The sequence below is a fragment of the Zootoca vivipara genome, chromosome 2, assembly GCF_965207765.1.
Source record: "Zootoca vivipara chromosome 2, rZooViv2.hap1.1, whole genome shotgun sequence".
Classification (NCBI taxonomy): Eukaryota; Metazoa; Chordata; class Lepidosauria; order Squamata; family Lacertidae; genus Zootoca; species Zootoca vivipara.
In genome coordinates, this window is record NC_142584.1 from 104,980,294 (window position 1) to 104,999,588 (window position 19,295).

Below are 19,295 nucleotides of genomic sequence, written 5' to 3' on the forward strand. Positions count from 1 at the left end.
TACTGGAAGGATTTTTTTTTCTTTTTCGACTACGTCAGGGAACCAGGCAGAGGGCCTTCTCAGTAGTGGCATCCACCCTGTGGAACATCTTCCCATCAGATGTCAAGGAGATAAAGAACTACACAACTTTTGGAAGACATCTGAAGCCAGCCCTGTGTAGGAAGTTTTTTAATGTTTGATTTTTTTTATATGTGTTGTAAGCTGCCCAGAGTGGCTGGGGCAACCCAGCCAGATGGGCGGGGTATACAGAATAAAAATTATTGTTGTCATTGTTGTTATTATTTTTATTATGCAATACCTACATAGTTTGTAACACACACAAAAGATCCATAAAAAAGAAGCGGGCAGATGCATTCAAATCAAGGCTTTTCCAAACCACATAGTATTTTACAAAATGCCAAAAGACACGTCTGTCAAAAGACACAAAATGTAAAAAGAACCTAGACTTGAAAGCTCTTCCACACAGAGGATATTTTTGTAATTGCCCTAAGGGTGGACTCTCTCATTATGCCGAATAAGACTTGAACGTATACTGAAGCCTTTGCCACAGTCGAAGCACTGATAGGGTCGCTCACCAGTGTGGGTTCTATAATGATAGACGAGTTTCATGCGCTCATTAAATCTTTTCCCACAATCAGGACACTGGAATGGCTTCTCTCCAGTGTGAAGTCTCTGGTGCTGGGTCAGGGCTGATTTCACTCTGAAGCTCTTGCCGCAGTGGGAGCACTGGTGAGGCTTCTCCCCTGTGTGGATCTTCTGGTGACCGACAAGAGTTGACCGGACTTGGAAGCTCTTGCCGCACTCATGGCATTTGTGAGGCCTGTTGGCTGTGTGACTCATCCGATGCCGCTTAAGGGTTGATTTCCAAGCAAAACTTTTCCCACAGTCCTTGCAAGCGTAGCATCTTTCTCTTGCAGTAGAGGCAACATGTTTAAAGAGGACTGAACTATTCCTTAAGGTGTTTTCAGAGGGATTCAGTTCAGTGAAGATCTCTGAGTGGCCTACAAAGTCAGAGCCGAAAGGGGGACATTTTTCACATTCAGGCCACATGTAGGACGATGTTCCTCTGGGGTGCCTTTTCTCAGGTGTGACATACCCTGATGTGCTTGTGTATGTTTTCCCAGGCCAAGCAGAAGTGTAGTCAACCACTTCTTGTTTGGTTTGTAAGTGGATTTGTGGATTGTGGTTTTCTTCCAAATTGCTTCCAAAATGAAATGCGTTTTCTTCTTCCTTCCATGAGTAGCTTTCTTGCTGATCACTTTGCTGTGGCCAGTACCAGCTCACATTATCTTCTTCTTCCTTAATATGCCAGGAAGGAATCTCATTCCCTTTGTCTTTAGGATCATCCTGCCAAAACTTGCATTCTGAATTCATTTCCACCGTAATGATATCTGGAACAACAACAACAACAACGACAAAATAGCATTCTCCCATTGGACATTCTTGCATCTCAGGTGGTTGGATTAGATGACCATCTCTATATCCCTTCCCACTCTATAATTCTATGACCCAACGAAGCTGAAAGTTGAGAGATTCAGGACAGACATGGAAGCTGCTCTCCCCAAGAGGTAGTGTAGGCCACCAAACTGGACGGCTTTAAAAGAGGATTAGCCAAATTCATAGAGGACAGTGCTATTGATGACTGCTAGCAAGAATGGCTAGGTTCTGCCTCTACTTTTGGAGGATATATACCTTCCCTTCTGAATGCCAATTGCCAGGAATCACAAATGGGGAGATTGCTTTGCAATCAGGTCCTGCATGCCTCTTTTCTTATGGGCATCTGTTTGGTCACTGTAGGGAAAGAGGATGCAAGACTTTGCCCTTTGAGCATTGTGGCTCTCCAAGTCCTCCAGCAGAATCCTTTCCTGTTCCCTTAAAACTGCAAATTCCAGGGACTAACCTTAGCCCTCCTGCCCAGCAAGTGTGTGCCCGACTGCTGCACTGTCCCCCTCTCAGTGCATTGAAGACAGCATGCGTCAGCGACAAAGGAGCAGAATATGGTGCCTCTGAGTCTCAAAAACCAAGAGATGGCCCTACATAACACAGGGGAAATTCTGCTGAGTCAGAGGTGGCTGGTGGGTTGGAAGGCAGGGAGCCCAATCAGTAGGCGGAGCCAATGAGAGGCGGAGCCAATTCATTATACTGTGGTCTCCCTATTCCTCCATGCTAAGTTCTACAAGGGAAACTCAGACTTAGGTGGGGGAAGCTGGTAGCCACTGCTGCCCTTGTAAGTCAGAAGGCAAACACATGGTGGTGTGTGTGTGTGATGGATGGCAGGCTGTAATTGGTGGGGCAGTGCCTCCTCCACCCTAATGGACCAGCCCCCAATGATTCACAGCCATAGCTGCCAAGTTCTCCCTTTTTTAAAGGGAAATTCCCTTATGCTGAATAGGCTTCCTCGCAAGAAAAGGGAAAACTTGGCAACTATGTTCACAGCCCTCCAAGCTCCCTCTGTCGATTCTTTGTGAAGCAGCCAGGACAGCCCTATATTTCCTCTGCATCAAAGAGAGTGCCATAGGTGGTATCTTTTATTTTTATTATTTCCCTGACCCTTCAATGCAAGATCCCAGGGTGGGTTCCAACAATATAAAGATGCACTATTCAAATCCGTTAACAGCAACCTGCAGAGCTTACCGCTTGCTTTGTTTGCAAAATGTCATTGCTTTGTTTTTAAATTGAGGGTCCCTTTGCTGCCCTGGACTCCTGGGGGCAGACGGGAGAATTATAAATTCAATAACTGGCTAAGTAAATAAAATAATTTACCTGGATTGGTAACAGTGCAAGCTGAGACTGGATGTATGGATTCAGGCTGTTAAAGTCAAAAAGAAAGAGAGTGAGTGACAAGCATTCCTCATTTATCTCCTATCCCAAATCCCTTCCCTCTTTTCCCCAAGGTTTGCTCACCAGTATGGATGCTGGGATCCCTGTTTCAGACTTTTTAAGACTGGCAGCTTTTGTTTGTGATGTGTTGCTATCTGACAGCTGAAGCACTGAAAAAGCAATGGTGATCTGTAAAAGAAATGCTTCACCGACAACTGAATTCTACCTTTTGGCTCAGGAGACCCCAATCCAGGTTGCATAAAAGTAAAGGTAAAGGTACCCCTGACCATTAGGTCCAGTCGTGGATGACTCTGGGCTTGCGATGCTCATCTCGCTTTATTGGCCAAGGGAGCCGGCGTACAGCTTCCGGGTCATGTGGCCAGCATGAATAAGCTGCTTCTGGTGAACCAGAGCAGAGCACGGAAACGCTATTTACCTTCCCGCTGGAGCGGTACCTATTTATCTACCTGCACTTTGATGTGCTTTCGAGCTGCTAGGTGGGCAGGAGCTGGGACCGAGCAACGGGAGCTCACCCCGTTGCAGGGATTCGAACCGCAACATGACAAAGTGAGCGGTTACTCAGCTGATGAGTATAAGAGAGAAAGAATAATTGTTTCATGCATGATATATAATCCTCATCTCAACTTTGCTAAAAAGCTTGCATCAACAAGTCCTCCTTCACTGGCTCTGTTCATCCAGCAACAAAGAGAAGGCAAGAGTTCTTACCCATTGATGATGACCCGCTCTCATCACTCTCCTTAATGACTTTCCAGTAAAGGGTCTTTTGCCTGGGGTTCACTGAAGCCTGCTCACTTTCGGAAAGGGACGCCGATGGCTCCTCAAAGTTCACTGGCAACTGAAAAATGTGCACACCTAAAAATTTGTTTGCTGTATAGTCACAACCAAAAGTTTAGATTCCTGAGAAACAGAGGTTGGTTTTTGTTGTTGTTTGGTAGTTGGAACACATTTCTGGAGCTGGTGGTTTTGCAGAGTTTATGTGAGGTTCATAGTAGCAGCCAGAAGGAAAAAATATTTTCATTTTCCACCAGCTGCAGAGCAAAATTTCTGACCCACATTGTCTAGCCCAGGTGTGGACAACCTTTGACCCTCTATATCAGTGTTTCCCAAACTTGGGTCTCTGGCTGGTTTTTTTGGACTACAGTTCCCATCATCCCTGACCACTGGTCTTGCTTAGCTAGGGATGATGGGAGTTGTAGTCCAAAAACAGCCGGAGACCCAAGCTTGGGAAACGCTGCTCCAGATCATGGGCGTAGCCAAGGAGGGCATGGGGGGGGACTGCCCACCCTAGATCAAGTAAAACAATAGAAATAACTAACTGACCAATCACATTGGTTCTGCCCCCCTAACATAAAATCCACGCTCCAGAACTACAACCTCCATCATCCCTGGCTATTGGTCATGCTTGTTGGGGCTGATGGGAATCGTAGTTCATCAACATCTGGAGGATCAAAGGTTCCTCACATCTGGCCTAGCCTAATACAGGTAGGCAATATTATAGATTTTGAATCACCAGAATTAGTCATTGCACAAATCCTTCAGCATTCCTCACCTTGGCGACGACTTCAGCTGGTTCTCGCTGCTGCAGGGCAGCCTCCACCACCTGAGCAATTTCTTTGCTGCTGATGCTGATGCTGGCCGGCCCTCTAGCTCTCAGGCAAACTTGCAACTCCTCTGGAAGCAGAGACAAGAATTGTTCCAGGATGATCATATCCACAATCTGTTCCTTGGTGCGTTCTTGAGGGCGCAGCCATCGATGAGCAGCATCGCTCAGGCGGGACAGTGTCTCCAGAGGAGTTTCTCCAAGCAGGACAGTTCTCTGGCGGAACATCTGCCGATGAGATTCCTGGCTGGCCAGACCCAACGCCTTAGTCTCAGCAGGGGTGCCAGCTTGGGCCTCCATCTTGGATGGGGGACATGACTGAGGAAACTTTCCAGGGAATAGAGAGGCTGGAAGGAAAATCCGGCTGCACAGAGGCCCAGCTAGAGCCATTGTTGTCCTAACGAAAGTCCTAGCCACAACCTGTGAAATAGAGTTTACAGAGTCTTGAAGTCCTCCTGAAATCCCAGTGTGTGACACAATATTCACAATCATAAATTTACCTCAGTTCTCCAGAAACGCTAACTGCTACACATATTTCCATCTTCCATTCTTTGAAGGATGAAGTGGTATATAAATGAGCTTAATAAATATATTTGAGAGAGAGAGAGAGAGTGTGTGTAAAAGTCTGTTTTTTATTCCTGTCTTGACCTCAGCACTTCACCTGAAGGACATTGTTCTCTTATGAAAAGGAGATGTCAACAGATACATAGCTTTCCAAGGGCAAATGGCTGAACTCCTGTGCTGCACAATTTGCATGACAATTGAAGATATTCACTTTATAATGCACTGTATGAAAGGCCATTTAGTCCTCTTTGCTTCTTATTGCCTTAAGGGGATTGCCTCTAAGGAGGGGAGACAAAGTCTGGGAGGCAGATAACTGCTATGGCTACCCTAGTGCCAGGATCACAGCCTTTTACTTTGCATTAAGACTTCCTGGCAAATAGAAGGGGAAGAAATGGAGGCAGAGAGAGATTTTGCTTTCTTGGGTTCCATGATCACTGCAGATCAGGCATGTCAAACCTGCGGCCCTCCAGATGTTTTGGACTACAATTCCCATCTTCCCCAACCACTGGTCCTGCTAGCTAGGAATCATGGGAGTTGTAGGCCAAAACATCTGGAGGGCCGCAGGTTTGACATGCCTGCTGCAGATGGTGAGAGCAGTCACGACGTCTGCTTCTTGGGAGAAAAGCAATGACAAACCTAGACAAGCATCTTAAAAAGCAGAGACATCACCTTGCCAACAAAGATCCGCATAGTTAAAGCTATGGTTTTCCCAGTAGTGATGTATGGAAGTTCTCCAGAACTCTGCCTCAGGCTATCAGGCACCCCCAAACTTTGGCCCTCCAGATGTTTTGGACTACAATTCCCATCACCCCTGACCACTGGTCCTGTTAGCTAGGGATCGTGGGAGTTGTAGGCCAAAACATCTGGAGGGCCGCAGTTTGGGGATGCCTGGGCTAGATAGTAAAGAAGCAAGGAGAGAGGAAAGTTGGAGGGTAATGAAGCTATGGCTTCTGCATTGTAAAAAAAATTAAAAAAATCTAAAGTTTATTTGATTTGGTTTTTGCTTTAAACGACAATGGCTTTATTATGCCTACTTGGTTTTAAATTAGTCTATGGATTTTAGCAGTGTTGGCTCCCAGCTATTTTTTTTTTTGTATAGCACTTGGGGAGCTCTTTGATCAAGTGGTTTATAAATCTCGTAAGTAAACAAGAGTGGAAGAGAATTACAGCTTTCCTATCACCCTGAGTGCATTATTTCTGACCCGCATAAACAAGCATAAGCTTTGGAAGCAGGGCGAGTGAATTAATTTCTCATCATATAAAGGATCTGAAGCAAATGGAAATAAATAAATGGCAAGTGTTTGTTGCCCCCCCCCCCCGTGGTACCAAATCTTTTATCTATGTTTGTTCCATCGATTCTTACCTGGAGGAAGAAGTTCAGAGGAATCCTGAGCAGGGTGTTCACCTGGTGGTCTCTCTACTGCAGGAGGATCTGGGAAAGTCTTCCACCTTCTCACACAATCCCATGCAACTAGCATCCAGGTGTAAGGAAGGAACAATCAACTGGAGGATCAGCCTCTAAAATCAAACACAGACAAATAAAACAGACTTCTAGCCTGGTAACACAACCCCCCCATGCACTGCCCTCTGGTGGGGAGAAGCGTAAATGACCCCCCACCTGACTGGGATCACCTCTTCTGTTGAGTTAGTCATATGACTGTGGTGATGGTGGGAGCCTGGGCTTCTTTTGTGCCTTTAACAGTAGCTTGAGTTGAGAAATAAAAATCAGCAGGGGAAGCTTTTCATAGCAGAGATAGCCCCTGAATCAATCTGCAGCTCCTTCTGACCGGAGGGAAGAAGCTGAAACATTAACTAAGACAATCTTTCCCCAACCTGACGCCACCCAGATGTTTTGAACCACAACTCCCAGTGCCCCTGATGGGAGTTGCAGTCTGAAACATCTGGATGGAACCAGGTTGGGGGAGGCTTAATGGTGACACTGAGTGCTGGAGGGGCAAACATTTTGCTTATTTCCCTCTTCCCTCCCCATCCCCTTTATTCAATTTGCATCATGCCAGTTTCTTAATAATAATAATAATAATAATAATAATAATAATAATAATAATAATTTATTATTATTTATACCCCACCCATCTGGCTGGGTTTCCCCAGCCACTCTGGGTGACTTCCAACAAAATATAAAAATACAGTAATCCATCAAGCATTAAAAGCATCCCTAAACAGGGCTGCCTTCAGATGTCTTCTAAAAGTCCTTGACATCCGATGTGAGGGTGTTCCACAGGGCAGGTGCCACTACCGAGAAGGCCCTCTGCCTGGTTTCCTGTAACTTGGCTTCTTGCAGTGAGGGAACCACCAGAAGGTCCTCGGAGCTGGACCTCAGTGTCCGGGCTGAACAATGGGGGGGGGGAGATGCTCCTTCAGGTATACTGGGCCGAGGCCGTTTAGGGCTTTAAAGGTCAGCAGCAACACTCTGAATTGTGCTCGGAAACGTACTGGGAGCCAATGTAGGTCTTTCAAGACCGGTGTTATGTGGTCTTGGCGGCCGCTCCCAGTCCACCAGTCTAGCTGCCGCATTTCCACCCCACTTTCCCTCCCAGGAGTTCGAGGCTGCGCACCTGCTTTCCCTTCCCCTATCTCATCTGCAAGGTTGGTTGGGTTGAGAAGCAGGGATTGGCCCCAAGTCACCCAAAGCGAGCTTCACAGTGGGCGAGTGTTCATGAACTGGCAGGACGACAGGGAGGAGGTGTGGCATGTGTCAATCAACTCCAACATTCCAAGAAGGACCAACTGTCATCTCTGTTGGTTTGTTTGGAGTCGGACCGTTGAACAGTTAAGCTGCTGCTGCTGATAGATGCTATGGGGGAGTTGTTAAGACTCACTAATATGTCACATATACTGTAGTTTATTTTGTAACCTAAGTATGAATCTGACAGTAAACTGTTTTATTATAACACAGATTCATGTGTATTGTTTTCAAGAGGGATAAAAGGGATTCCCAACTAAGAAAGACTCTTAACGAGTCAACAAGCCGTTTTGCTGCTGTGCAGACCCAGTAAGGAAACATTTGACTCTGCAACTAACTAAAGTATATTATAAACCAGGCATCCCCAAACTTCGGCCCTCCAGATGTTTTGAACTACAATTCCCATCTTCCCTGATCACTGGTCCTGTTAGCTTGGGATCATGGGAGTTGTAGGCCAAAATATCTGGAGGGCCGCGGTTTGGGGATGCCTGTTATAAACGTTCCTATATTGGGTTATGGTTGGCCCAGAATTGCGTAGTATTTTTTTAGTTCTTGGTTGTCTAGTGGGGATTAAATAACCCCTCCCTACCCTCGGAGGTTACAGTAATCTAAAGCAGTGGAGATTATATTTTTAAAATGGCTAGTGGAGATTTTGAAAGTGATCTAGGATGAGGTTTGCCTGTTCTAAATGAACATAATTTTGTGCACTGGAAGCAACGCTTAATAGCACTTCTAGATGCGAAAGGCGTCCTTGATGCTATAAAAAAACCCCGACCCACGAGCACAGACGAGGGTGATTTACCCAAGAGAAGAGTTTGGGAAGAAAAGTATAGCAAAGCTAGATTCATCATTTTGAAGGGACTTCGCGATGAACACCTCTCAACGATAAATTCTGAAGAAACTGCACCTCAAATATTAACTGATATTGAGCGCATGTTTGGAGACACGATGAAGAGTTCCTACAGGATGTCAATACATGAGTTAACCAGACTGAGAATGAATTCTTAAGATGAATTCACAAAGCATATGAGCCAGTTTACAGAAATTATTCAAAAGATTCAGATTACCTCAAAACCATTTGATGAGGAAATGAAGACATCATTTCTGTTATCGTCTCTAGGACCAAAATTCGATGCATTTGTGAGTATAATGGACCACAAAAGAAGGTCTAACTTTAAGAGATCTGACTGCTTATTTAAGACAGGAACGCAGAGGGAGAGCTGAGTCTCCAGAAAGAAATATTAAGAGTAAAGACAGCAATTATGCATCTAGACCAGGGGTGGCCAACTTCCAAGAGACTGCGATCTACTCACATAAAAACTGGCAGTGATCTACCCCCTTTTGGGGGGTCCAGGTCAAAGTTGTTGAGCTTGAGCTCTTTTTTTTAGAAAGAAAAGCCCTCTTTTGGGGGGTTCATGTAAAAGTTGTTGAGCTTCTTCAGGAATGCTTTGATGGTGTTTCCTGCTTGGCAGGGGGTTGGACTGGATGACCCTTGTGGTCTCTTCCAACTCTATGATTCTATGATTCTTTAGGAAGGAGGAAAGTGTCATTGAGCTTTCTTTTAGGAAGGAAAACCCAAAGCCCTGTTTTTGGTGGTTCAGGTCATTTTAGGGGTGCAGGGCAAAGGTGTTGAGTTTTTTTTAGGGGAGCCAAAGTTTTTTAGCCTCTTTGGGGGGGGAAGCCACTGATCTACCGGTGATCTACCACAGACATCCAGTGATCTACTGGTAGATCACGATCTACCTGTTGGACATGCCTGATCTAGACAGTTTGCAATGCCTAAAGACACAGAGAAAAGTGTAGTTTGCTTTAATTGCAAGAAACAAGGCCATAGATTACTCAAAACAAACAAACCACACCATTTTCAGCCAAAAGGCAAAAAGAAAGGGAAACCCTGAATGCAACTGGCTACTACAAGAAAAGAATTTAACTGTTGGGAATTGTAAAAATAATAGTGATAAGGAAACGTTTGCAACTCAACTAAAATATATGACAAACGTTCCTACAGGAGGAAGGGGTGTTAGCCACGATTGGCACACACCAGGGCAAGGTGGGGTGGAGGAGGAGAGGTTGGTGGGGGGGGGCTGGAATGTACTCACGGGGCGGCAGAGGATGGCGAGGGGGGTGAGAGTCAGTGCCCAGGAACCAGAGAAGCAGGACCTGTCACCAGAGACAAAGGGACCCCTGTCTCCACGAACAAGGCATGGATGGGGAAGCAGTGGGTGGGCGCTCTAGGAGGCTGAGGCAGGCAAGGACCCACAGCCCAGCTCCCTAGCTAGCCGGGTGGGGTTTGTTAGCTCTGGGAAGCGTGTGATTCCTCAGCTGGAGGAAGCTTGGAGCAGGTGAGGGTCACCTGCCATAGCTGCCAAGTCTCCCGTTTTTGGCGGGAAACCCCCGTATTTAAATGTGTTTCCCGCTGGCAGCCCGGATCGTAAAATATCCCTTAAATCTCCCGTATTTTAAAGGAAGCAGCTCCTTTCCCTGAACCTTCCCCTCCCCTCCCTCTTCCCCAGAAGCAGCCGCTTGCAAAGGCACCATCTGGCTGTTTCTCATCAAGCCCAGATGCTGCAATCTGCTCGCAAAATACAAAATGGAAGCTGCGCCTGCTCAACTGCCCATGTTGATGGATCTCAGCTTAGAAGATGTTCCAGGAGCACTACAGAACTGAATTTTTTGGGAATGTAGACATCTCTAGGGACTTGCTGGTGTTTGAATCCAGGTCTCCTCAGGTTCCCAGGCAGGACCATTTAATGAATATACACCACAAGCTTTCTAATTGGACTTTAAGGCAGTGTTGTTGTTTTTCTGGGGGTGCTCAAGGGAACCCAGTGCCAGCACCTTCCTTCCCCCCCCCCAGAAGCTTTAAGGCAGGCATGGCTACACGTAGCCCTCCAGATGTTTTGGGACTACAATTCCCATCATCCCTGACCACTGGTCCTGCTAGCTAGGGATCATGGGAGTTGTAAGCCAAAAACATCTGGAGGTCCGAGGTTGAGGAAGCCTGTTTTAAAGCACTATGATGCCATTTTAAACAATTGTGCCTCACCCCCCCCCCCGCCCAGATTCCTGGTAGTTCTCTTGGAAGAGGCATTGAGCAGTAAGCTACTCTGAGAAATATAGTTCTGCGAGGGGAATGAGGGATTGTCTCTCCTGACAACTTTCAGCACCCTTAGCAAACTACAGCTCACAGAAGCGCTGGATTTGAGTGGTGAGGGTAGTTCCCCCTGGCACAGGGTGCCAAGCTGATGGGGTGCAAAATTGAGAAGCTCCATAATTCAGGAATGCCAAATTTCGGCCTCACGCAGTGTTGCCATATTACCAAAGACCTCCCCTGCTCCCAGAATGCTTTGCGGAAAACAATGGCTGTTCAAAGTGGTATCACAGGGCTACAAATGTATGGTGTGGACATGACATAAGTCTGTAGGCCGCTCCCTCTCCTCCTCCTCCTCTTCTTGTTATTCTCCTCCTCAAACTGTGCCTAAACCTTATAGGTGCTTTAGGGATTAAGAAGTATCTGCACATCAAGCCGTTGTTAAGAGGCGCAGCTTTAGTGGCTAGTGGGAAAATTGGCAATACAGTCCTACCTCGGGTTACAAACACCTTGGGTTATGAACTCCGCAAACCCGGAAGTATTTTTGCTGCGTGCACGCTTTGCGCATGCACAAAATGGCGCTTCGGGTTACGACCATTTCGGGTTACGAACTGCGTCCCGGAACGGATTGTGTTCGTAACCCGAGGTACCACTGTACTACATGGACGGTGCCCGCTGTGACACATCCTGCTCTCAGGAGCTCGCTCCGTCTGTCTGTAGCATTTACGTATACAGTGCCGTTCATTCACCCTCTTTATCCCAGGGCAGTCTACTATATCTCTCATCCTGTCGTAGGGTGACCCCTGTCTTCCAGACAGAAGCTTTTAACCATAAGCAGCGCTGGGAGACATGCGGCACTTGCAGGCCGTTTTTTCCAACATGGTGATAAAAGTGAGGGAGAGGACCTCCCTCTTCTTGGGGAAAGCTGGATCAGTCAGTTCCTGGAGGGAAAACTACCAGGGAACCCTCAGCTACACCCCTTGGGTTCCAGAGAGGAAAGGTGGGATTTAACATGCAATCAGTTAGTGATTAATTCCCAATATTTGCATTGCTTACCTCCAGACGTCCTCCTGGGAGCAAATTCCTAGGGACTGAGCTCCCATCGGCCCCCCAGATAAAATATTTGAGGGCGACAGTCCTCTCCCCGTTGATGGGCATTGCCTTTTGAATTGTGTGTGTGTGCTGCATCTTGTGATTGATTGTGCAAGGTAGGGCTCACCTGCCCCCCCCCATATTTTATTCATTTTGGCACCCCTTGATAGCCTACAGGGCCACTTCTAGCAAATGCTGCTCACCAGCCAATCATGTAAGTTTGATCTCTCCCATCACCTTTCTAGGGTTAGATTTAAACAGGCATCCCCAAACTTCGGCCCTCCAGATGTTTTGGACTACAATTCCCATCATCCCTGACCACTGGTCCTGTTAGCTAGGGATCATGGGAGTTGTAGGCCAAAACATCTGGAGGGCCACAGTTTGGGGATGCCTGGATTTAAATGTATGCATACATCTTATATATTTTGTACACAAGGGGTAACTGAATGCAAAATATGTAAAATTATTATTTGGCCAGCCTACTTTTTACCTCTGGTACCTGAATGTAGCGAGCAAGACTGGCTGCCCTCATCCCCTTTGATCCCAGACTACTCTCTTGCCCTCCATTCCTAGATAGGGCCAAGATGACTTGAATCAACATCACAGAGGCACAAGAACCATTTTATTTTATTTTTTCACTGTGGTCACCAAAGGTTTATTGAAAGAAGCAGAGGGTCAAGAGCTTGCAAAGGTTTTTCTAAGGCAGCAAAGGAGTGGGCGGTGAACAGGTTGTCTCGACCAATTGCATCCAAGCCTAGTTTTGGAATGATCGATGCTTGATCTCTCTCTGAGCCAGGTCTTCAGAAACATCCTTACACATTAGTTAGGGCGGCTGCCTCTCGCTGACCCCTCAGCGATGACCACAACCCTGCAATGACATTGGTCTGGACGGCTTTCCCAATCAGTTTGGCCTCGATAGCTTTAGTATCGTTACACTGCTTCACAAGCTGGGCCTTTGTATTTTGGGAGGTGTCCTCCAAGTCAGAAATCCTGAGCTCAGCCTCGTCCCAACACCCAGAGAGGCTCCCGAGGGCGCTGCGGATGGCAGTGACTGAGGTGTGCAAGTGGGAGACTGCAGACTTTATCTCCACGGCGTCGGCAGCAACTTGCTCTAGCAGAGCCATAAACTGGGCCAGCGTTGGCTCAGCCGCCATTTTGTAGGGAGGGGAAGGGGAGGGAGAGATTGGCTCGGGTTTCAGTCTTTTGGGGTTTGGAGGGGAAGAGCCGGTCCCTGAGGCCGTTCTGATTGTCGCTGTAGTCAGATGTAATGCTTCGCGAGTCTGGAGGTGGTCCTTGAGGGGTTGCCTTAGTCCTCTTCCTGGTTCAAAAAGTCTGCATTGGCTAAGTCGGTAGTAGCCCTTGTCTTTCCAGTCCAAGCGTTTCTGAAGTTTTCCAGCTGGCTGGATTCTTTGAGGCACTCCAAGAACAGACTTGGCATGCATGTTTTCCCCATTAAAATACTTTCCTCTTTTGTAAAGTCGCCTGTGTTTCATTAAAGCCAAGAGATCTCTGGGCTTCTTACCTGAATTGGAACAGCTAGTCTGGCCAGCAGGATCTCTGGGCTTCTTACCTGAATCTGAACAGCTAGTCTGGCTGGCGGGACCTGAATTTTGGGTGAACCGCCTACTGGACTTTTTGGGACTTTTATATAGGTCTTCCCTGTGAGCCATTTCCTGGCTACCAATGTGCTTGGAGCATTGATCTCGACCCCCACAACCAGCGCGCATATTCTGGTTCTCTGGTCCTGGTTCAGCATCTTTGGGCAGATCCCTCAGACCATTTCCATAGAGAAGGCATTTCTCCTGTCCATCACCATTTCCTGAGATGCTGTTGAGATGGCTCTCCAGAACGTTCTGATCCTCGCTGATTGAATCTGAAATCCTACACCCACTTCCCTGGGAGCAAGCCCCACTGGACTCAGTGGTACTTACTTCTGAGTAAAAATGCGCAAGCTGTTGCCGTAAGTCTGCCGCCTCGTTCACTTCGGCAAGAATCAGTTTTGAGCAAAGCTGCATAGGCTCGGACTGCAGGTCTTCCTCGGCAGAAATCTGAGAAATCTCGTCCACAGACATTTCCAACGACTCCCCACACAGTGCCACATAATCTGGATCTCCCCTGCTGTGGATTTTCTGATTGCTGCCAAGTCTTAGTGATTCTTCCAGTTCTGCAGAATCAGCACGTGGCCTAGAGTCGAGATGAAGTGGGTCCCTCAAGCTGTTTCTAAGAAGAGTAGATCTCTCTTCTCCCTTTCCTGAGTGGCTTGCCTGTTGCCTCGGCACACTGCTCTGGTCCTCTTTGATTAAGTTTTCCTGAAGATTCTGGAGGATTTTCTTCTCAGTTAATTCATGTGACTTCCCAGAGAGAGGCATAGGTTCAGGACTGGGACTTTCCTGAGTATTGATAAATGCTGATAAGGATTTGCTCCAGTTCTCGCAATCAGCACATGTGCACTGGGTCTCCATCTCTAGGTGAACCATGTCACTGTCTAGTTTTTGCAAACTCTTCCAGCAGAGAGCATCCTTTTTTCTTTCTCTTCCTGAGTTGGTTTTTTGCTGCCTCTCCAGACAGGACTGTTCAGGACTCTGCAAAATAGCCTCCTTAGATTTTCCCATCGCCACCGATTCGGACGCTTCCAGCCAAGGATCCTCCCCTCTCCGTTTGCTATCGTCACCTGCTGAAGCAAGGAAAAGCAATCACGCCGTGTCCTAAAAATTAATTAAGGATACATTGGCTGCACCAGATCCTCTCTACTGCAATTAAAAGAAGTCACAAAATGGAATATTTAGCTCACGGTACAATCCTATGCATATATAGTCCGATGGAAGGCTTGGTGAGTTCAGTTTATTTATTTGTAAAAATATGCATATACTGTTAACTTGTATAGAAGCCATCTAAGCAGTGTACAGCAAAGGTTAAAATAACAGTGAATGCAAGAAAAGTACAGAAGCAGAAAATGTCCTGAGGAACTGGCTAAGCACATAAAGTTCATCCAAATTAAAAAGCCTCTTGATGCAAGAAAGTATTCAAAGGGCATCTAAAAATGGGAAGCGAGGATGCTAGATGGCCACATAAAATAGTTAATAAAAGTTTTACAAGGGGATGATTATAGCAAGAGAAATCTGGGTATAATTGATGCATGCCTAAACTGTAGGCTGCAGTAATGTAAAAGTGGAAAGAGTTAGTAACTGCACCAGGATTCTCTAGGAACACTTACTCATCCAGGCCACATTATCGTAATTCTCCTGCATGACATTCCAGTAAAGGGTTTTCTCTTTGTGGCCCAGCAAAGCCCATTCTTCCTCTGTGAAACGCACAGATACATCTTCAAAGGTTACCAGGCCCTGAAGCAAACAAGAGGGATATTCCGTTAACGTCACAGTATTAAGACTTTTATTGACTTGACTGTGTTGGGCAAAGCCTTAGAAGGTTTTGGGAGAAAGGGACATAGCTTAGGGGCAGACCAGAGAATCTGCATGCACAAAAGTGGCAGCGCACCTACATTGCACACACATAGCTCAGTTGGTTAGAGCATTGTGCTGATGATAACGCCAAGGTTGCAGGTTCGATCCCCATATGGGACAGCTGCATATTCCTGCATTGCACAGGGTTGAACTAGATGATCCTCAGGGTCCCTTCCAACTCTACAATGCTATGATTCTATCTCCAGCTGAAGGATCTTGGGTGAGGGCCTTTTTTCAGCCTTGCTACCCAAGACATTTAAGATTCAGGGTCAATCAGAGATGACAATATTCAAGGAGATGGACCAGTGGTCTGGCGCAGAAGAAGGCAATTTCTTAAACCCAGTAGACACCACACCAGGATTATTATTATTATTAAAAATCATTTGCTAAAAAGGTACCTGTACTATGGTTACTCAATTTCTCCCCCTGGCTCTGATAGCATAGCGTTCAGGGCATGTTTTTGTCCAACCCCCTTTTTGCTCAGTCTAGCCCCAGGCCATTTCTGGCCATCCCATTCTATGCCACTCCATATCACAGCACTTAGCATCTTCGCATTTCCCTCTTAACTGTATGCAATGAAAGTTAAGGGAAGATCAGCATGAAACTTCCCATTTATTTGGTCATCATGGGAACACAGGCTTAACCTCACCTCACCTCAATGAGATCAAATGCACACTCTGTCACAGGCACAAACGAGATACTGTATAATCAGAGAAGATACCAAATCAGACTGGTTACTCAACCAGATTATGAGCAATAATGTGCCATCTGTGCCTTGTATCCCTGCCTTATATCAACAACACACAGAGAGAGCAGCAAGCATTTTGCTCCCAGCAATGCTTTCCTGCAGTTTAGAGCTGCATGACAAGCAGGAAAAAAGCCTTTCCATCATGGCACCTGCAAGGCAGGAATAGCTTCAACTGGGCCTGTAAGACAGAATTGTTCCACCTGGCCTTTGGCCTGGAATCAACTTGATCCCCTCCCTCTTTCCTCTTTCCTTCTGTGATGGAACTCATATTTGGGGACTTTCCTGGCTTTTTCTGGCCCACGTAGGATCAGTTTGGATAGTCAGCCTTGGTGAAGATTTGACATTTTCTTCCCCAAACAGTTTATGATTTGAGTTTCTATTGAAATGAGGCTGCATTTTAATGTTGTATTTAATCTTGTTTTTAAGCTGTATTTTAATCAATTGTTTTACATCTGGTGTTAGCCGCCCTGAGCCCGGTCTTGGCTGGGGAGAACTGGGTATAAATAAAATTTATTATTATTATTATTATTATTATTATTATTATTATTATTATTATTATTAACTGCACCTCACACAGCCTTTAAAAGAAGGAAAGCCAGCAAAAAACAAAAACAAACAAAACTGGTTGTGAATGATATATGTGTCATATCCAGGTTACCAGAATCATTTTTCAACAGGCTCCAAGTAAAACTTTTCCCACAGTGCAGGACCCAACAAACTCTGTGACCCACCACAACAACCTTTTGCTGAATGTACTGCAGCAGATATTCTCTAGCTGTCAGAAAAAGATTAACACCGGACGTCAGTTTCTGGCCAGGGAGACGGAACTCACTGGGTCTCTAATAGCACAGAGGTGGAGAACCTAAAGGGCCACATTCCTTCCCAGACAATCACCCAGGGGCCACATGCCAATGGCAAGGCAAGGGTGGGTGAGGCAACATAAACAGCTTTAGCCCCAGCACAGTCCAATGCCATCATAGTTTGAGGACCAATTCCAGCCAGGCAAAAACACTTGAGGAGGGACATTGTGTAGGGCTGGTGAGGGTTGTGGTTTGGGGAAAGTGCAGAGGGCCAGTTAAGAGAGGACTACAGGACTGGATTTCCCCCCTGAGCTTGAAGTTCCCCCACCCCTGCTACAGCAGGTCTGCAATAACAGAAGGGCAACATCAACCAGTAGCAGATTTTCTGGGTCTGCATTAGAATCGGATACACAACAGTATTCCATTCTTAAGTGAGCTCCACCCAGAGTGGCATAGTGGTTAGAGTGTTGGACTAAGAGCCGGGAGTCCAGGGTTCAAAGCCCCACCCAGCCACGAAGCTTGGGCCAGTCACTCACTCTCATCCCAACCTACTCCACAGGGTCGTCGTGAGGATAACATTGGGAGGTGGAGAACCACCTAGGCCACTTCAAGCTCCTTGGAGGAAAAGTGGGCAACACATGTAAACATATCAATAAAAGAAAAAACAAAACACATCTCAGCGCCAGCACCTGAACAGCGTTAGCTGGCTCCTCTTCCCTCAAATAGCTCTCGACCAGCTGAAGTGCTTCCTTGCTGCTGCCTGGCTCCCTGGCTCTCACACGTGCCTGCAAGTTCCCCGGAAGCATGTTCAGGAACTGTTCCAGGACCACCATGTCCACAATTTGGTTCTTGCTGTGCTGCTGAGGACACAGCCATTGCTCAGCTGCCTGGCTCAGCCAGGACAGAATCTCCTGGGGGGCTTCTGCAGGTGGGACAGGGCCCAAGCGGAACCTCTGGCGAGCAGCTTCCCGACTGGACCGGCTTGCAAGCAAATGGGATGCATTTGTGCCATTGCCCAGAGCAGGGGTGGCCTTGGATCTTGGGTCCTCAAATGCACCTGAGCACTCAGGCAAGTCCAGAGAAGCTGGCGGAGAGGGATCTACAGGAACTGTCTCAGCGACAGCAGAAGACACCCTCTGCAAGTCCGACACGACTTGGCGGGCTGCGTTCAGGCGTGCTCGCAAGAGCTGGATGGTTAGCTTTGGATCCTTCTGGATGCGCGGCTTGTGGGAAGCGGGCACCCCTGGCGACGCCTGGCAGCCTGGCAGGGACCCTTCGCGGACGGGCTCTTGGCTAGAGGAGGGCCTTTCCTTCGTGCCACACGTCTCGGCATCCATGCTGCCTGTCTTGGCAGGAGGAGGGTGATTGTGTGGCAAGGAGTGTACCAGCTTGCCGTGGCGCGTGTGGGCCCTCCCCGGGCAACGGGACTTCTGGTAGTCGGCGCATTTCCAGACCGTCTTGCTCTTGCTCTCCCGCTCCTTCCGATACAGGTACCCTTCGTGAAGCAGCTGATCCTTGCCTTTCCGACTCTTGACGTATTTCAGCGGCATTTTCATTGGGGGGGGAGGGGGAGGAAAATTAATAAATCAAATGAAAGAGATGGGTGGTTTCGGAAGTGGAGTGGGGGGGGGGGGGGACAACAACCAGTAAGGGAGGGAAACGAAAAGCCCTGCAACAAACCCGCAGGCGCTGAGATGCTGGGCTCCTCCTGTCAAACAAAAGCCGGAGATCGGCCGGAACAGCTTGCCGGGAAACGCCAAGGTTCTCCTTCTGGTCCGACTCAGGTTCTGCGGGTGGCTGGCAGGCGCGTGTCAAGCTGCGCCCGTTCCCTCCGCCTCCGCTTTAACGCGATTGGGAAAGCCGTGCAAGGAAGGGAAATGTGAGGTTTCCTCGCTCTGCTGTCCCGGCCCTTTCCCCACCCCCCTTCCCCTGTATTGTTAGTTGTTAAGGGTGCGGGTTGGTCGGAGGCAGGAGGAGCCCGCAGCCATCGGGCTGACAAGTTCTCACTCCGGTCGGAGAGGGTGGAGCAAGCGACGAGAAGGAAAGCGCCGTTCGGGTTGGACGGGGATGCTGATTAAGCCCCGCCCCGCTTTCGCTCGTTAGCAGGCGGAGGCGGAGCCAGCGTCGGATCGGTACATAGGGCTTCGACTGCGCAGGAAGGAAAAGCTTTGCAAAGAGAAAGCTGCTTTCGCCTCGGAGCCCCCTAGTGGAGAAACGGGGTTTCCTCGCAGGCGGGTATAGGATGGCAGCCCTCAAAAGTGCTGATTTCAGCTGGAGTGATCGCTCACAACAAACTTATCTGGGCTAGATCTAACAACAACAACAACAACAACAACAACAACAACAACAACAACAACTCTTTATACGCCGTCCATCTGGCTGGGTTTCCCCCAC

At 47.5% G+C, this 19,295-nt stretch overlaps 2 protein-coding genes across 6 annotated transcripts; both read right to left on the reverse strand.

The window, feature by feature from the left end:
• Positions 1 to 270: 270 nt before the first annotated feature.
• On the reverse strand, positions 271 to 6,523 carry LOC118080087 (uncharacterized). The gene is made up of 6 exons (XM_088663338.1): positions 6,369 to 6,523; positions 4,391 to 4,861; positions 3,547 to 3,676; positions 2,905 to 2,990; positions 2,764 to 2,809; positions 271 to 1,391 (listed from the first exon to the last, which is right to left on the reverse strand). Exons 2-6 carry the CDS (start codon positions 4,829 to 4,831, stop codon positions 487 to 489), a joined length of 1,608 nt encoding a protein of 535 aa, XP_088519464.1. The 5' UTR covers positions 4,832 to 4,861; positions 6,369 to 6,523; the 3' UTR covers positions 271 to 486.
• A 5,984-nt stretch (positions 6,524 to 12,507) lies between these two features.
• Positions 12,508 to 18,922, reverse strand: LOC118080915 (uncharacterized). Of its 5 annotated transcripts, none has more exons than XM_088663324.1 (4): positions 18,582 to 18,922; positions 17,591 to 18,430; positions 15,107 to 15,233; positions 12,508 to 14,563 (listed from the first exon to the last, which is right to left on the reverse strand). In XM_088663324.1, exons 2-4 carry the CDS (start codon positions 18,236 to 18,238, stop codon positions 12,705 to 12,707), a joined length of 2,634 nt encoding a protein of 877 aa, XP_088519450.1. In that variant the 5' UTR covers positions 18,239 to 18,430; positions 18,582 to 18,922; the 3' UTR covers positions 12,508 to 12,704. The 5 variants fall into 5 exon arrangements, with proteins under 5 accessions (XP_088519450.1, XP_088519449.1, XP_088519448.1 ...); XM_088663323.1 differs by having other exon boundaries at positions 12,508 to 14,566; XM_088663322.1 differs by lacking the exon at positions 18,582 to 18,922 and having other exon boundaries at positions 12,508 to 13,414; positions 13,463 to 14,566; positions 17,591 to 18,554.
• Positions 18,923 to 19,295: the final 373 nt, after the last annotated feature.

Coding starts and splice junctions, on each gene's coding strand:
- LOC118080087 (XM_088663338.1), bottom strand. CDS start 4,831: ATGGCTCTAGCTGGGCCTCTGTGCAGCCGGATTTTCCTTCCAGCCTCT. Junction 3,677..4,390: donor CAGCTGAAGTCGTCGCCAAG/GTGAGGAATGCT, acceptor CACATTTTTCAG/TTGCCAGTGAACTTTGAGGA. Junction 2,991..3,546: donor GAGCGGGTCATCATCAATGG/GTAAGAACTCTT, acceptor TTGCTTTTTCAG/TGCTTCAGCTGTCAGATAGC.
- LOC118080915 (XM_035106940.3), bottom strand. CDS start 18,457: ATGAAAATGCCGCTGAAATACGTCAAGAGTCGGAAAGGCAAGGATCAG. Junction 15,234..17,590: donor AGCCAGCTAACGCTGTTCAG/GTGCTGGCGCTG, acceptor TGTTTGCTTCAG/GGCCTGGTAACCTTTGAAGA. Junction 14,567..15,106: donor CGATAATGTGGCCTGGATGA/GTAAGTGTTCCT, acceptor TCCTTGCTTCAG/CAGGTGACGATAGCAAACGG.